This window comes from Strigops habroptila, chromosome 3, assembly GCF_004027225.2.
Source record: "Strigops habroptila isolate Jane chromosome 3, bStrHab1.2.pri, whole genome shotgun sequence".
Lineage (NCBI taxonomy): Eukaryota > Metazoa > Chordata > Aves > Psittaciformes > Psittacidae > Strigops > Strigops habroptila.
In genome coordinates, this window is record NC_044279.2 from 20,875,793 (window position 1) to 20,890,894 (window position 15,102).

The 15,102-nt window shown below is 40.2% G+C and overlaps 1 protein-coding gene across 1 annotated transcript in view; it reads right to left on the reverse strand.

Annotated features, from left to right (window-relative positions):
* Positions 1 to 1,287: 1,287 nt before the first annotated feature.
* The window catches only part of IL17REL (interleukin 17 receptor E like), an 82,371-nt gene continuing 68,556 nt past the window's right edge, over positions 1,288 to 15,102 (reverse strand). Inside the window, exon 17 of the mRNA XM_030480348.1 lies at positions 1,288 to 1,369. Coding sequence (XP_030336208.1) covers positions 1,366 to 1,369 — 4 coding nt within the window. The 3' untranslated portion in view covers positions 1,288 to 1,365. The remainder of the gene's footprint in view (positions 1,370 to 15,102) is intronic.

A 15,102-nucleotide genomic window follows, 5' to 3' on the forward strand; every position in this document is an offset into this window, starting at 1 on the left:
TGTTACTTAAAATAGCGTCATTAGAGGGAAGTAGCACTTTGTGATAGCCGTGTACCAGACTAACATTTATTAGATTGCGGATCTGGAATCTGAAATCATTAACAGCCTATTCATGACTATCTTTTGGCCTGTAAAAACTACTCCAAATAGACATATTTGAAGAGGATTTTGGCAATTATAAACCCATGGTTTTCGAAGTACCAAAATTGCAGTTGCTGTGTGTTACTACGTAGAGTTGACTTCTCAAATAACAGACTTTCTAAAAGATAAAGAAAACAAACAGGTACATACAGAAAATTCTTACTGAAATTGTTATTATGGAAATATTTCCCTCTAAAACAATTAATAGAGTTCTTTCTTGGCTTTATTGTCCTGAATTATCTGTCGTTATGGTTGTCTGAACTACAAAAGAGATTTCAGTGTTTAACAAGTTATGTTTATCTCTTGATTTTCCATTATCACATTAATATTACCTAATTTCTAACATAATAATAAATAAGGAAAAGAAGGTATTGTTCTTGTCAGTCAATCCAAAATAGGATATGTTTGCCCAACAGGAAATCATATCATATGTGTGTTATTAGCTTGGTTGATTTGTTCTCTATCTTATGTTTTGAAAGCAAGACTTAAGGTGTAACATGTAGGCATTTAGTAAAAGCCATTTTCTAAATAAATAAAAGTTAATTATTTCCCTGTGACAACCACCCTGAAGAATATTACACAAAGAATCCTACATATTTTGATGGGGTTTATTACATGATAAATAATGACCATCTGTCCAAGCATGGATCAGTAGTACAAATTCTCTTACAAAGTGAAGCGAGGTCGGAAGCTTATACATCCATCTTTGTGTGTTTGTGATGGCAAATCACACCCTCAATGTATCACAAGTGCATCTGTTGGCATCCTGGCCCAAAGTGAAAAATCTGGTGCAGGTGATACTATTTACTACTTGAATGACATGAGCCAATTTCTATAACAATGGCTTGATCCTGAAATCTATCTTCTTGTAGACTCAACATTGCCAATGAGATACTTGTAAAAATATGAACTATTAACGTTGGCAGCAAAGAATTCAAGGAGTATTGCCCTGAAGACTTCTATGATGGATATGACTAACTAACCAACAAATTATGATCCTTTCTATTTAATAAGCCCTAAAAACAGGGCAACTGGATAGGAAAAGAGATATCGCTTACCATAAGAGATAGTTGGGTAAGAGATAGTCATGAAATGACAACTTTAGGAGTTGAAGGAGTTAGAGGACTAGTCCAGGCACATGCTTTTCATTCAGAAGGCGAACAGAGATAGGAAAGGAATTTCCCGTCAACCTTGTTAATCTTCTTTCCCTCGTCTGGTTTCCCCTTATCTAAATAGGGTGGAGGAGAGGAGAGTTAGAAGAAGAGGTAAGAAGGGAAAGGGGAAAACACTGTTGATTTCTTCCCCTTCTCCATCCTATCCATGGCAGGCAATACCACAGGAAAAGTAACAAAACAACAGTAGGTACAAAGGATTAAAGCAGGCTAGAAGGACCAAGAGGGAGGTGCCCTGGGGATCAGCAGATCTCTCATTATTGCTAAGCCCTGGGAAATGACTTAGCAATCCAGTCTGCATATGAGCATAAGACTTTACTCACCAACATCAGAATGTTTGGATGCATCTCTGACACTGATAAGTATTCAAGGTAAAACCTATCCTATTCCTTTTTAACAATTTTATACAGATCCTTTTACATTTGAGTCCTGGCTTTGAAATTCCCAGTACAGGGAAATATCACTAGTTTCCCCACTTCTGTTTAGTCCAGAAAATCCTACAAGCATAGGGATAACTTCTCTGACTGGCCATTCCAATTTTCCCTCCTGCTCCCCTCATTCCTTACCCCTTTGGTTTTTTGTATATGTAACTGGGAGTATTTTTCCCACAGTGAATTAACTTCCAACTTTCTAAACTTCCTGTGTGCTTGTGGTCAGAGAAAAATGTCTTGCATGATTTTTGTCAAATTCTCAACAGAGAAAAACTGAATTTGGTCTTTGCTTTTCATAGAGATGTAGTGTTACCACAGTTACGTTTCATTAATAAAGGCTTGAAGTAGTGAACTTCTGTGCCAGAGTCCAGTGGTCTGATGTCCTAATGTAAATCAGCACAACAACATTCCTGCCTCTTTGTATACTCTCTTTCCCTCCATCCTCACTTCAAGCAACTGTCATTGCTAGATATGTTCAAGGCATTTGGCCTCTCCATGGGAAAATAATTCTTTCCATTATGTCTCACCCACATCTTCAGCTCAATAATATTAAATTTCTTAACTAGGCTATGCCGATCACGGGAGCAGAAGGAAAGAGAGAATTTAAGGACCTGTTGCTCTGGATCTAAATAGCACTGTTCTTGTCTCTCTGAATCACCAGGATTTTTGTCTGAGGTCTCCTTGCTTTTAGTTACCACATCACATAACTAAGCATCTGTTGTCTGAGATTATAGTATAAACCTACAGCAGAAGATTAAAATGCAAGAGTCTGCCCTATACTACTTAAATCCCTGACATCTAGCAAAGGTTTCTACAGAGAACGTACTAACTTTCTGGTAGCTCTGTATTTAGATACACCTGCTACACCACTGTACAGGAGGTGTGCTTCAAGAGATGGGATGCACAGAAAACACAAGATAATGGAATGGTCACATTAAATTTAACAACAGAAGTACCTCCTAATTATAACGCAATATCCCTTGTTTTCAACACAATTTTACCTCTATTAAAAATAACTAGCAGCCCATGTAATCATTATATGAGTAGTGCTGCAGATGAAGCTACCCAAAGGGGTATTTTGTCTGTATTTTAACTAATTTGTCTTGCCTACATCTAGTATTCCTGGTATGTTATTTTGCCAATAGAAATATGGACATACTATTCCATACAGCTATGTATGAATTGGTGACCTTGTTAGGAAGTTAGCAATATATTAGTCCAAACTCCTGTGGTTTTGTCATCTAAAGAAATTTATGCCACACTAGTTACCTCACCAAGAAACACATAACATAGAGAAATTGAGGGAGAAAAATTAAGGAAATCAAGGAAAATGTGATGAGAAAGAGTAGGGATATCAGCAGAAATCATAAAAATATGAGGATTAGTTTCCTTAGAAAGCAGGTGAATAAGAGACTATGGGACCAAGAGATTCATTTTCTCTGTGTCAAAGCACAAAAGACGATATTCAATCAAAATAGAGTATACTCTATTCAATTAAAATAGAGCATCATCTCATATGATGATACTCAGACTCTGGAACTACATTTCCAGATGTCACAAGCATCAGGATAGTAGCAAGGTGGAAAAGGAGATTACATGTTCAGAGGTAGCAGAAGAAAATATGGAACAGAGTTAACAGCGTTCCAGAGGAGATTAATCTTCATTTTTCAGGGTGTAGTGGAAAAGTACCTCAACTTTTCTGAGGTATCTGAGCTGGACACTTCCATAGTAAAATCAAATGTCTTATCAGGCCACCTAACTAGACTGCCGTGTTAGATTTAACTCCTAGACTAGTCGTCACCTGCAGAGTAGAAACATTGAGAATGAGCTAAATTGTCTTTTTCCTGTGAAAAGCCAGCCAAAACCTACAAATACATTCACTTTTCCACCCCAGTGTTATATCCGTCTACCATGCATACAGTGAGAGATGGCATTTTCCTTTCATTCAAATGATTGCAAAAATTCTGTTACAAAGAAAGTTAAAACAACAAAAATAATTTGAAAAATCAAAATCATATGTGTGCACATACGAAAGGAAGATGCCTACCTTCAGCTTCTGAAACTGGATCTATACAGGACTCATAACTTCTGTAGGAACCCATGAAGGGCTATGTGTGCAAGGTATGGGACATAAAATGCAGTGCTCTTCATTTTAGACCTGGGTAAGCTAGCCATGCGTTATCATCACAAAGAGCTGCAGGGACATCTAGTGGACTTGCATACAAGTAGGAAGGCCTTTGTGCTGTCATTTTCCTGCACTAATCCACATCAGAGGTCTTTCCACTAAATGAGCGTATGAAATGCCAGAACAGTACTAAAATCCACGCCATGCGGAACAGGCAGCCAGCTATAAAACACACCGTCATCAACTCCAGATCTGTAGTCAGATTCTCATATCCAAACTGACGTACAATTTAAAGCTAATCTACAGCTTACTGACACTATTAGATCAGAACTACATGTGTAAAATACAGACCTGAGGCATTTTAACTATAAATATGTTTAGTGCACATTGTGCCAGCCTTCCAAAAGGTCTTTATGGTTTAACACCTATGAAAATTCCCCTACAGGCTGCAGGCAAGAGATAATTCTATTTTAAATATCTTCTTTAAAAGTAAGAGAGAACAATCTTCCAAATTTAAACCTATTGGCTTCAAGCGGAGTGGCGCATTTTGGAAAGCGGAATGAGACATTCAGCAACATGTATTTGATGGATAGAAAATTTATTCTTATTCAAGCTATGAATATTTACTTCCACTGGCCTTGCTCAATAATATACTTGAACATTTCCAAGCTTCTTCAGAATGGAGTTACACGTGTAGTTACCCATTTAGGGAAGTAAACAGAGCAGAGTTGGGGAATGCTCTGATTCTGGGGAGTAATCCTACTAATTTCAAGTACCTTTGAGAAATCCAAGAGACACTATATTTCATGCCTGAGTCCAACAGATGTATTCCAAAATAGTTCATCAGCTTAGTATATGTATCTTTAAGAACATCTCTAAGTAATCTGGTAGTTCCAACAAATCTTAATTTGAGCTTCTTGACTTGCAAAGTTCACTAACTTTGTTCCAGACATGGGCAATCAGTTTGCTGTCTAACTGAACTCTTAAAGCGCTCTCCTTTAAGAAGCAACTGAAGGAGAATCAGGCAAAAGCTCATCCTCTCTTCTCTCCACGAGCAAAAATCTGAGTCTCAACTTTTCTGTCTCTAGTTTTATCTTTGTAATTCTCTAGAGTTGAAACTATAGAAGCAGAAAAGTCCTCCAAATGGTGAATTTCAGGAACATTTTCAGCTTTTCAAATAGAAAAGTTATTTCATTCTATGGTCTGGTTTGATTAATGTGAAATGGGCCAGTATCAAACTAGCTTAATTTAAAAAATTACAACAGTTCTATTGAAGAAGCTAACAGCTGAAAGGAAAAGGCCAACTTTTTTCAGTTATAAACGTCTTAATTTATTGACTCTTCTCGATAGAGTTATACTAAAACCATAGCTCTTGAAAAGCATGAAAGTTTCAGGGCAGTGGAAACAGAGACTAGAAATAAAACAGATAGGGAGGAAGAAGAAATCTTAATTTAAAGTAAAAAAAACCCACAACAAAACAAACAAAAAAACCCAACTCCTATGTTGTCTGTCTCATGATTTTTAGCAGATGGCTCCATGACCATAAAGGGCCTACAGCTACAACCTGGAGCTGCCTGGAAACCAAACTATCATCCACCTGAGTTCTTAGCTCTGTTGTCTGTTTCCATCTGCAAGTTTTGTCCATGTACCTGTGAGGACTTCAGGAATCTGAGTCAAGCTGGTGGTCATTGAGTTGGAATTCAACAGCTGAAATAAAGTCATTCTGACGCAGATGGGATTAAGAAGATCCTATTTTGTTTATGCACTTCATGCAGATCTGCGTGCCTCAGATCTGTTGAGAGTGGTTTGCTCACTATCCACACCTCAGAAGAGGGAGGCTGCCTGCATCCAGTGATCAAAGATATTACTCTTGTCCTAGTCTGGGCATCAAATTCATGTCACACAGGCTAACTTCCAGCTGGCTGTCTCACCTCTGTGGGGCCAAAATGCTGTGATTGAAGAGTCAGACCTTGGGGCTGAGACTGACCAGAGTCTGGTCAGTTTCTAAAGTGATGGTCTGTCCTGTCATAGCAGCACATGCCACAAGAAAGATCAGAAGATCTTTATCTGAATAGCGGTATTTTTTCATCACATTTGTGAAAGTGCAATGAAAAATGCTACTTTTAGAAAACAATCAGGTTTTCAAACATCTGCACTTTTCATTTCAAGTTATTTTGCCAAACATTAATAACATGGACATTTGTAATACAAGCACAATGTCACAAAAAGAAAAATAAAAAAAAGCAACCAAAAAACCATGAAAGATGAAAGAAACCTGGCTAGATTTTATTTTTAATTTCTGTGGCATTCAAAAGCATACTTAAAATGAATTTCTAAAAGGTTGCAGTAAACAAGCCCATGCAAACTATTCAAATGGTGAAGGTGGTTCATACCACCCCGAAGATGACAAATAAACCTACTGCTAATCTCATTGCTGAAACAGACAGACAGCCAAAACACAAGGTCATTCCCAACGGATTTACAGGCCAGCAAAAAAATCCCCATCTCAGGCTTGCAATCCTTTTGACTGAGTACTAATAAGAGTGTTATGTCTACCTGTGCCCATCACCCTCCCCGCCGCCGTGCAGCAGCTCTTCCGCGGGGCAGACCGAAGCGGGTTTGGGTTCGGTGCTAACTTGGTGCTTGTGTGCCGCGGGTACTCGCTGCGGGCCGGGCTCTGGGGCACCCCGGGGGCGGCCATGGACCTCCCCGGCCCGCTCCCTGCGCCACCACATGCAGCAGGGCCGGCAGGGAGCGCCCGAGGGCTGCGGCGCGGGCCGGGGCGGGCGGCGGGGCTCGGTCGCGCTCCCCACCCCGCTCACAGGCCTAACAAAAAGCCTGTTTGCCGCATGGCTTAGTGCCCCAGGCGGGACCGGTGGCGTGGGGGGAAGCCGCTCACGTAGCCCCGCTGAGCTGCGGCAGGACTCAGAGCCCTGCTCTTAAGAATACAAAGCTGGAGGGTTGGGAGGGAAATGCACTGAGCCTGGTCCGGGCACCGACCCTTTCTGTTTATTTTCCTGGGCAAAAGCAGATGAAATCCCAGAAATGGCATTTCAGGTGGTTGCCAAGTGATACTGAGCAAATCAGAGTGTGGTAATGAGTTGCAACGGTAGAGGATTGTCTCCAGGACAAAACTGCAAGAGTTTGTGCATTTCAGCAATTGGAATTTCTGTGATTTGTAACAGTGAGGTTGGGTTTGGTCGAGCAGCTAACCTGTGAAGGGGTGCAGTTCCACAGGAGACACGCTCTCCAGGAGTGTCCTCTGTTGTGACACTTCACTACTTACCTTTTACATAAGAGGGGTTTTTTATTCCTTGGTGTCAAAGCAAGAAGTGAAGATCAATTCAGTGTCATTTATACATAAGGTAACACACAGAAGGGTTGAGTGCCTCATTTTAGGTCATAAACTAAGTAATGGGCAAAGCACAGGCCAGAATTCTGATTCCCCAAATTCCAGTCGACCTTCCTATCCAACAAGTAACTCTCGTACCATGCTTCTGGAGCAATTCACACCCTTCCATGTCATATAGTTTGATGCTTCTCATTGTGCTACTATCACACCGCTTTCATTGCATAGCAACTGTGACAAGATACCAACGATATCAACCCTGAAAACATGTCTTGCAGAGGCAGAAAAGAACCATTATCAGCTTGGGATACCATTTCTCATTTTCAATCTCAACAAATTTCCACAAATAAAGGTGGAAACCTCTTAAAACCAATTCCTCCCATTTCAGAGGGGCAAGAACTCATTCTCTGGGGGAAACACTAAGAGTATTAAAACATTTAGTTCAGTATTGCTGGGACTAGATCCTTTTCTAAGGGCAGCGATCAACCCCCCTCTGAAGACAGGGTTAAATTTAAGCAGAAAGGTGAAAAAGATGTAGCCTATAAAAGAGGTGTTTTTTCTGCAGTCCCTCTCTCTCTCTCTCTCTCTCTCCATGAAGCCCTAACCTATCTTAAAACAACCAGAAGACCATTTTTTTCTGGGTCAGTTTTCTGCTAAGTAAGGGACTTAAATCAGTTCAGGGTCTGACGAGTGCAAATTGGTACAAGATGAATAGTGAAGTCATGCAGCTGAGAGCAAGGGGAGACAAATGGAGGGTGAAGGACCTCACTCCTTCATTTGGGATGACTGGCCCAAGCCATCTTAAGCCATCAACTTCACCACCAGTAGTTGAAAAACTGTATACACCAACCCTTCCTCCCTGAGTGAAGATTTGGAGGTTGTCACATCTGGACTCCTTTCCTTCTGCAGGTGACCTTAGATTAAAAGTATACATGATGTTGCCAGGGAAAAAAAAAAAAAAAAAAAAGAGAGAGAATACAGCTTTTAGTCCTTTCATGGGAGCTTTTCTCAACAAGTTCTATTAAAAGACAAGTTCATGCACAAATAAAACCATCCTGTCTCCCAAGTGCATAAAATTGTCCTGACTTTAAGCACATTCTCCCCCCTAACTTGACGGAAAAACTATTGAGTAAACCATCTTCTCAAAAAGATGGAAACACTACTCCTGGATGAAGTAGCCCCATTTGCATTTTTCCTTCAAATTGCATTTGCGCAGGAAAGGCAGCATGTACAACTCCTATTTTTGACTTCACTTTTTAACCATTCTTGAGAAATCCTTTGGGTTTCTACCAAAACTTTCTCATACCCCACTGGAGGACAGTAGTAGGCTCAGCAATGGTGTGCATTCTCATGGTGGTGACTATGACCTCCAGAAGAGCAACAGTCTTGCTCAGTGTCACATTCTCCACATACGGGAACACTTGCTTGGGTGACATTTCCATTTGCTTCAATCACAGTGACGATCAGGTACCAGAAGGAGGAGGATACGTTGCCTCTGCATAGCTGTATGACTGCACATGGGACTATCATTTGGCAAGACACTGACTGTTCATCAAGATCTGACACATACTTAAAAAGGCAATTTCAACCAATCAGAAGGGATCTGCAGAAACAGTTGGAATATCGGCAATGCAGGCTGAAGGGTGAAGGCAGCAAGTTCAGGCACATCTCAGCTCAGAAGAGCAACAGATGATACCAGCAGAGAGGAAAGTGCAGGTCCCTGCCCTTCAGCTGCTGTGGGACCATGTCCCACAGTTTATGGACAAATCACAGAACACTGTCTTCCCATTCACAGTTGCAATTTCTGCATTTCTGTTTGTAAAAGATCTCATTGATATGACCTGAATGTGTTTTCGCCTAGTTATTGTCCCGTTAAAATAATTATACCACCATTTTGAGCAGCGAGAATTTTTGTCCTATACCTTTACACACATTAAAATCCCCTGCTTGCTATCGTAGATGCAATAAGTATTTATTTCATTAGGATCATGTGTTGGTTTTGTTAAACATCCTTTATATTGCAGTTATAATTTGCATGTCCTTGGCAGCATAGGCTTTGATGCATAGATTCTTCAGATGGGTTCCTGGAATAAACAACACAGCTTTCTGAAATAGCCAAAAATATCTCTTCTGAGCAGAGCCTTGGACTATGTACATGTGAGAGGCTGGGAGAAGCACGGGAGCCAGCTCAGGCTGGCCTCTGCTCAGGGATTCCCAAACCATATGAGCAACTCATGGTGCACAAGACATTTCAAAACCTCCCCTATGAGGGAAGGTACAGAAAGAAACTGCTGCTGCCACTGAAATACAAAAGAGGAACTCACAAGTTTAAATCCTTCCTGGTTGATTACAAAATCAGCCAGGTAATTTCTAGTCACCATGTAAAATGAAAACTCTAGAAGAGAGTTCCCCTAATACTAAAATTCCTATACATGAGCTAAGATGGCCACAGTTTAAATTAATTCCCCATTCCTGGGAGCCCAGAAAATATGTCCCATTACTTCTATATTGGACAAACAATACAGCAATGTTAAAAAACCTTTAACATCAAAAAATTACTGGTTAATATCTTATACAAAGGAAGTTATCTTTTGTCATTTGCAGTGGAAACCATTGGTTTAAGAAGCTTGTTCATACATCAAATGTATCTTTTTGCTTTTCTTGTTGCCTTGTTTTCTTTCATCCTCATTGTCAGAGAAGATATTAATAATTTGCTCAAGTGACTTGCCTTCCATTCAGGTGTTGTGTCACCCAGCAGAGCTCCAGGTGAGGATGTCTTTCCTTATCTGCTGGCAACTGGCTTAGAGAAAAAGAATTTCAGGCAGTTCTCCAGGAAAATCCAGACCTTCATTTTCAGCCATGACCTGAAATATAAGTTTCAAGTGCAGAGGTCATAATCTTCCAGATCAATGAGCATACAAGGTGATGGCTGTTGTGTTGTCTAAGGTGAGCCACTGCATCCTGCTTCTACCCTCACAGAGGAAAAACTTGGATCTAGCCTGGCACTAGTGTATTCTGAGGGTTTTGGTTTGCTTTTGGAGGTATTAATGACATTAATTTGATTTCTTTTCCCCCGTGTTCCCTTTATTTACACCCAGTTGCACAGTGCATTGCTTATGATTGAGGAAAAGCCTTTTCTTCAAAGCCTAGAGAGCTTGGTTTAATTTCCTCAGTTTAATGTAATTTCTCCACGGTTCTGCATGGGGGTGCAAAACAGTGTGTGCCTGTGCTTGTTTATTGGGGATCCACAGGGGCTGAACTTGGCCAAGAGGCTGAATAGTGCCTTCATATCTTTTCTGCGAGTCAGCAGTCCCTGGCAGAAAAGTTAAATGATTGAAGATACCAGAGCTACCATCACCCTGGGATGCAAGACAGCCGTGAGATTATGAAAGGAAAGCAGTTTTAGAAGTGAGAAGTTGGTTTAGCTCTGAGTGTGTAGAACTGTGTAAGAGCTTTTGGCATATGGATGGCATCTGTACCTGGCCTTGCAGTCTCTTTGCTGTGCCTATTCAAGACACAACAGTGTAAATATTTATATATCTATACCTGCCTATATAGACACATAGTGGGCATGCACTCTGTGGTGGTTCACACTTCACAGTGGGCACTCGAAGGACAGCCTTTTCCTATAGCATAGCAGTTCCCTTGCTGAAAAAAAACAGGCAGGTAAGACTAGGCAGCACAGTCTGAAAAACTCCAGTTACTGTAACATAAGTTACATTGAGAAAATCCCTCAAAAGATAAGTCCTTTGAGGGGTTTTCTGCTGTGGGCAACACCTAACTCATAATATGCAGAAGTGAAGAACAGTGATTACAGGAATGCTTTGCAAGCTGTTAAATCCAGAAGCTTCTGTAAATTAATGTGTCATCTGAGATTTAGATTTGCTTTTTCAAATGACTTTCTCACTGACACTGCAGAGAGATCTCTTGACGCTCTGTTTCACTGCATATGAAAAAAATGTAAACAGCATAACATCAACAGAAAATGGTCTGTTAAAAATGCTGACAATACTTTTACATTCACTTCTAAGTCCATCTTGACCATCTTGTAAGAGCTCTTTATGCAACCTGCTGTCCTTTTGGAGAGTGCTGGGAGAGTGCTTAAATGCTGGGAGATTGGCATACTCTCCGCCTCCATTAGGGCTGTAGCAACACCAAAGAGACAGCCAATATGCATGATCCAAAAGCGTAGGATACTGTCTGGCACCTACATTTTAGGCCACTGTTCCTATATCGGATTTGTGAGCTCTGGGGAAGAACATAATTGAACTTATTTAGGTTAGCAAAGATTCTCCAATCCTTTCATCAGAGTGGATTTTTAAGAAATACTTTGTCCAGATAGAAACAATCTCAGGGTCTTCCAACATAGCATGATCAAATTTAGGAACAGGTTGCTTCAGTGCTTATTACATCTCCGGACTGTAGTTTGGGGTAGAGAGTTGCAATATATCACACAGTGTTAGATAGTCTCTTTCAGATGGGAAAGCTCATCATAAAGCCTGGTAATTCTGCCTATCAAGGTTTGCTGATACCAATTAGGATAGCAAAAATCAGAAGAGATTTTCACTTATCACAGCAACTGTCTTGCTTTAGGCTGAGCAGTGATGGGATGCTTTTCCTCCCACCTCCATTCTGTGACAACAGAATGGGGTACAGAAGGTTTGGGTTGGGTGGTGTCACAGGATTCTCCTCTGATTTTAGAAAACACTGTAGCAATCAGAAGGAGTTGAGAGCAAGCCTACAGTCTCCATTGTCCAGGAGACACCAGCAAGGCATTCCTAACTCTGAGCTCTTCAGAAATGGAAACGTTTACATTTCTTTCTTGTTAGTCCTGTAAACAAGTCAAACCTGCAGTAAGTACAAAAAAATATCCTTGTTGTTCAGTATCTATGACTGTTCACTTATGGTGTTTAAAGACATGCCTGATTAAGTTATCCACCAGATTGTTCTAATAAATGCAGCACAAAGTGATCTGATGCCAGATCAAAGCATGTGTTTGAAAACCTGATTATCTCCTGGCATTCAGAAAAGCTCTTACTGTTTCGCACTTCACTGTCATTGTCTATCATTACTTATACTGATTATCCTCAGAAACGCTACAGAGATCATTCAGGAGCTTTCTGGGCTGCTTCAGACTCCAGTGCTGGAAGAATTTGCAGAGAATGTCTGTCTCTCAGGCAATACAGGCAGTAAAATACCTGACAGAAACTTACCGAAGTATGATACAAAATGCAAGTTAAATATGTTTTGTGCCTGCCCCTCAGTCCTTTTCTTTCTCTCTCTGAAGTAAATATTGGCAAAGGATTTCACCCCAAATGGCCTGTTTCTACTCATTAAAATTACTTAGATCATTAGCTCAGTCTTTGTGTTTGTTACATTCAGAAACTGAACCTTGTTCATTTTCCAAATGGTGCCTGTTTCTGTCTGATGACTCTCATAAGCGAGCAGACACCAGCTCAGTAGTAGATGTCTACACCTGATCAGATGAATCCCATCACCAGCCAAATTGTTGTCCCAGCTACTAGATTAGAGGCCTCTCAATCCCTACATTTTTCATTCTGAATTAATATTTCCGTTTGATCACTCTACATAGTCATATTACTTCATTATGCTGGGTGTACAATGGGAGGTAAAGATCTGAAAATGAATCATTTGGGCTCACTTCAGTAAACCAAAGTGAATGTTTTTGATCATGGACTATGATAACATTTCTTTTAGATTTTAAAAACAGCAGGAAAACATCTAGATTTTTAATTAAACATTTTGTGGGAACATCTGTTCTCTGAAGAACTACGTGCTCACTTTTTTTCTTCATGCATAACAAAAACAATGTTGAAATGTTAGAATTTTGCTTGATTGAAACTGGGCTCTGTTTAACAGCACTAAAAACATACTGAATTCAGCCAATTAGGTCACAAAGTTACAAAACGACATTACAACAAAGAACAATATACCATATTTAAACAGCTTTGTAGTGTTTTCCTTTTATGTTTGCTGTAGCAAACCATAATGCTGATCGCTATGAAATACTGGCCATATCTCTATTAGTAAGTATTGCTTGCAACACCATAGCTAGACCATTTCCACAGCATGGTCTTCACCATACCGTGTATTGCAACCAGCCCCTGGCCTCAAGTTATCACTCAAGCCACTCCTGGCCATCATCTGAGGAATTGCTAGTTAATGGTCATACATGATGCAAAACTGGGCCAAATAGAGGGGCAGTAAACACCAAAAAGTATGAATGATAGGTGCTACTTCTCAAGCCAATGCTTTGGCCCTGTTTAGCTTGCTTCAAGTTTGCTTTTAGTTTACTACTGCTAAGTAAAAGACTCTAAGTGGCATAGGCTGACTCATGCCCGCACCAGGGAGGGTTAGCTCCCTTCTCCTTATGCCTCAGTGGTATACTGGTGGTTCTAAGATACTCATACTGTTCATTCTGCTGCTTTCAGTTCAAAGTGTTTAAAGTAATGTAAGAGGTGTTTTGCAGTCCATCAGGATGTTTTCATTACAAGTGATGTTGGGGGTGTATTGTGTGCCCAGGGATATACTATGGCAGCATGTGGAGGTGAGTGAGAGGGTAAAAGGTGTTCATATATTGTGGAAAGATTGCGCAAGGGAAGGGAGCCAAAGCCAGGGTAGTTCACATACATGCTACCTTTTGGGAAAAGACCCTGGAGTGAACTGTCCCCAGAACTACAAGAGGGCTTTGTCCTAGCTAAAGCAGATAGGAGAGGGCCAAACCAGAGCCATGGAGTGAAACTACAACCAAACACAGTGAATAATCAAAGTCTCTCTCCTTTGCCCCTGTGCATTTAGCAGCAATAGCAACTTCAGGTTGTAATAAAATGTTTAACAATGGTCCATTGTTGCCTTTGGGAACTCACCGTGAACTGGAGAACTGTACTTTAAAGTCAAACCATGCTTTACTCTCTCAGGTTCTCTAAAGCCAAAACTTTCAATGTCAGAATTTCACTTTCAATTTTAGAACAGCTGAACTTGAAGGGAATGTAAAATCTCTGCACAAAGGATAACGTAAACCTCTGCTGTTCCAAACTGGAGCATTTTTGTGTATGGTTTGTGGCCAGGCTTTGAAACAACAACTCTCTTGCATGGTAACAGTCAAAGTGACACTATCATCTGTTTTGTAGAGATATAATTTTATTACAGCAGTGCCCAGAGAAGAGTCCCCTTTATAAAAGATTCATAAATGTCTATTTTCAAAAGGCCTTATCTGAACCATAAAATTTATCTTCAGGCATGTGCTATAAAATAAGGTTGTGGCACTCGAGCATGGTTTTATATTTTTGGCAGCAGCATAGACAGTATGTTTAAAATTGATTCAGTCCTTTTTTGGTAACTTACGGGATGTCACAAATTATATCACATTTTTATAGTGTTAGATTTTTTTAACAGATTTCATAAAAACCCAAAAGAAGCCTGGTTTTATGCCTGTAATTTTTATGGACTAATAAATCTGAGATGGACTGGTGTTTCACAGCCAAATTCCAGCTCTGTACAAGCATGTTATTTTCACTGTCTTTGTAGAAACACTAATTACTGTAACCAAGACTCTACAAAATCTTGTAGATACAGGTTTGTAATCTACTGGGAAACACCCTGCAGAATCACTTTTTTTTTTACACACTTTTATGTTTAAAGCTTAACATGACTGACTGGTGACTCCTCAAAGAGAACTATGGTTCAGAGCAATGGCAATAAAAGAAATGTAATAAATGTAAAATCATTTCAGATCTGTGTGATAGCATCTTCTGTCAGTTAACTAAAGAAGAGTTCCCTTTTTTTTTCATGCACAGCAGGACCTAGCTCCAGCATCTGGGCTGGAAGGTGGTGGGCCAGGGACTCTACCTGCCAGGCCAGGCC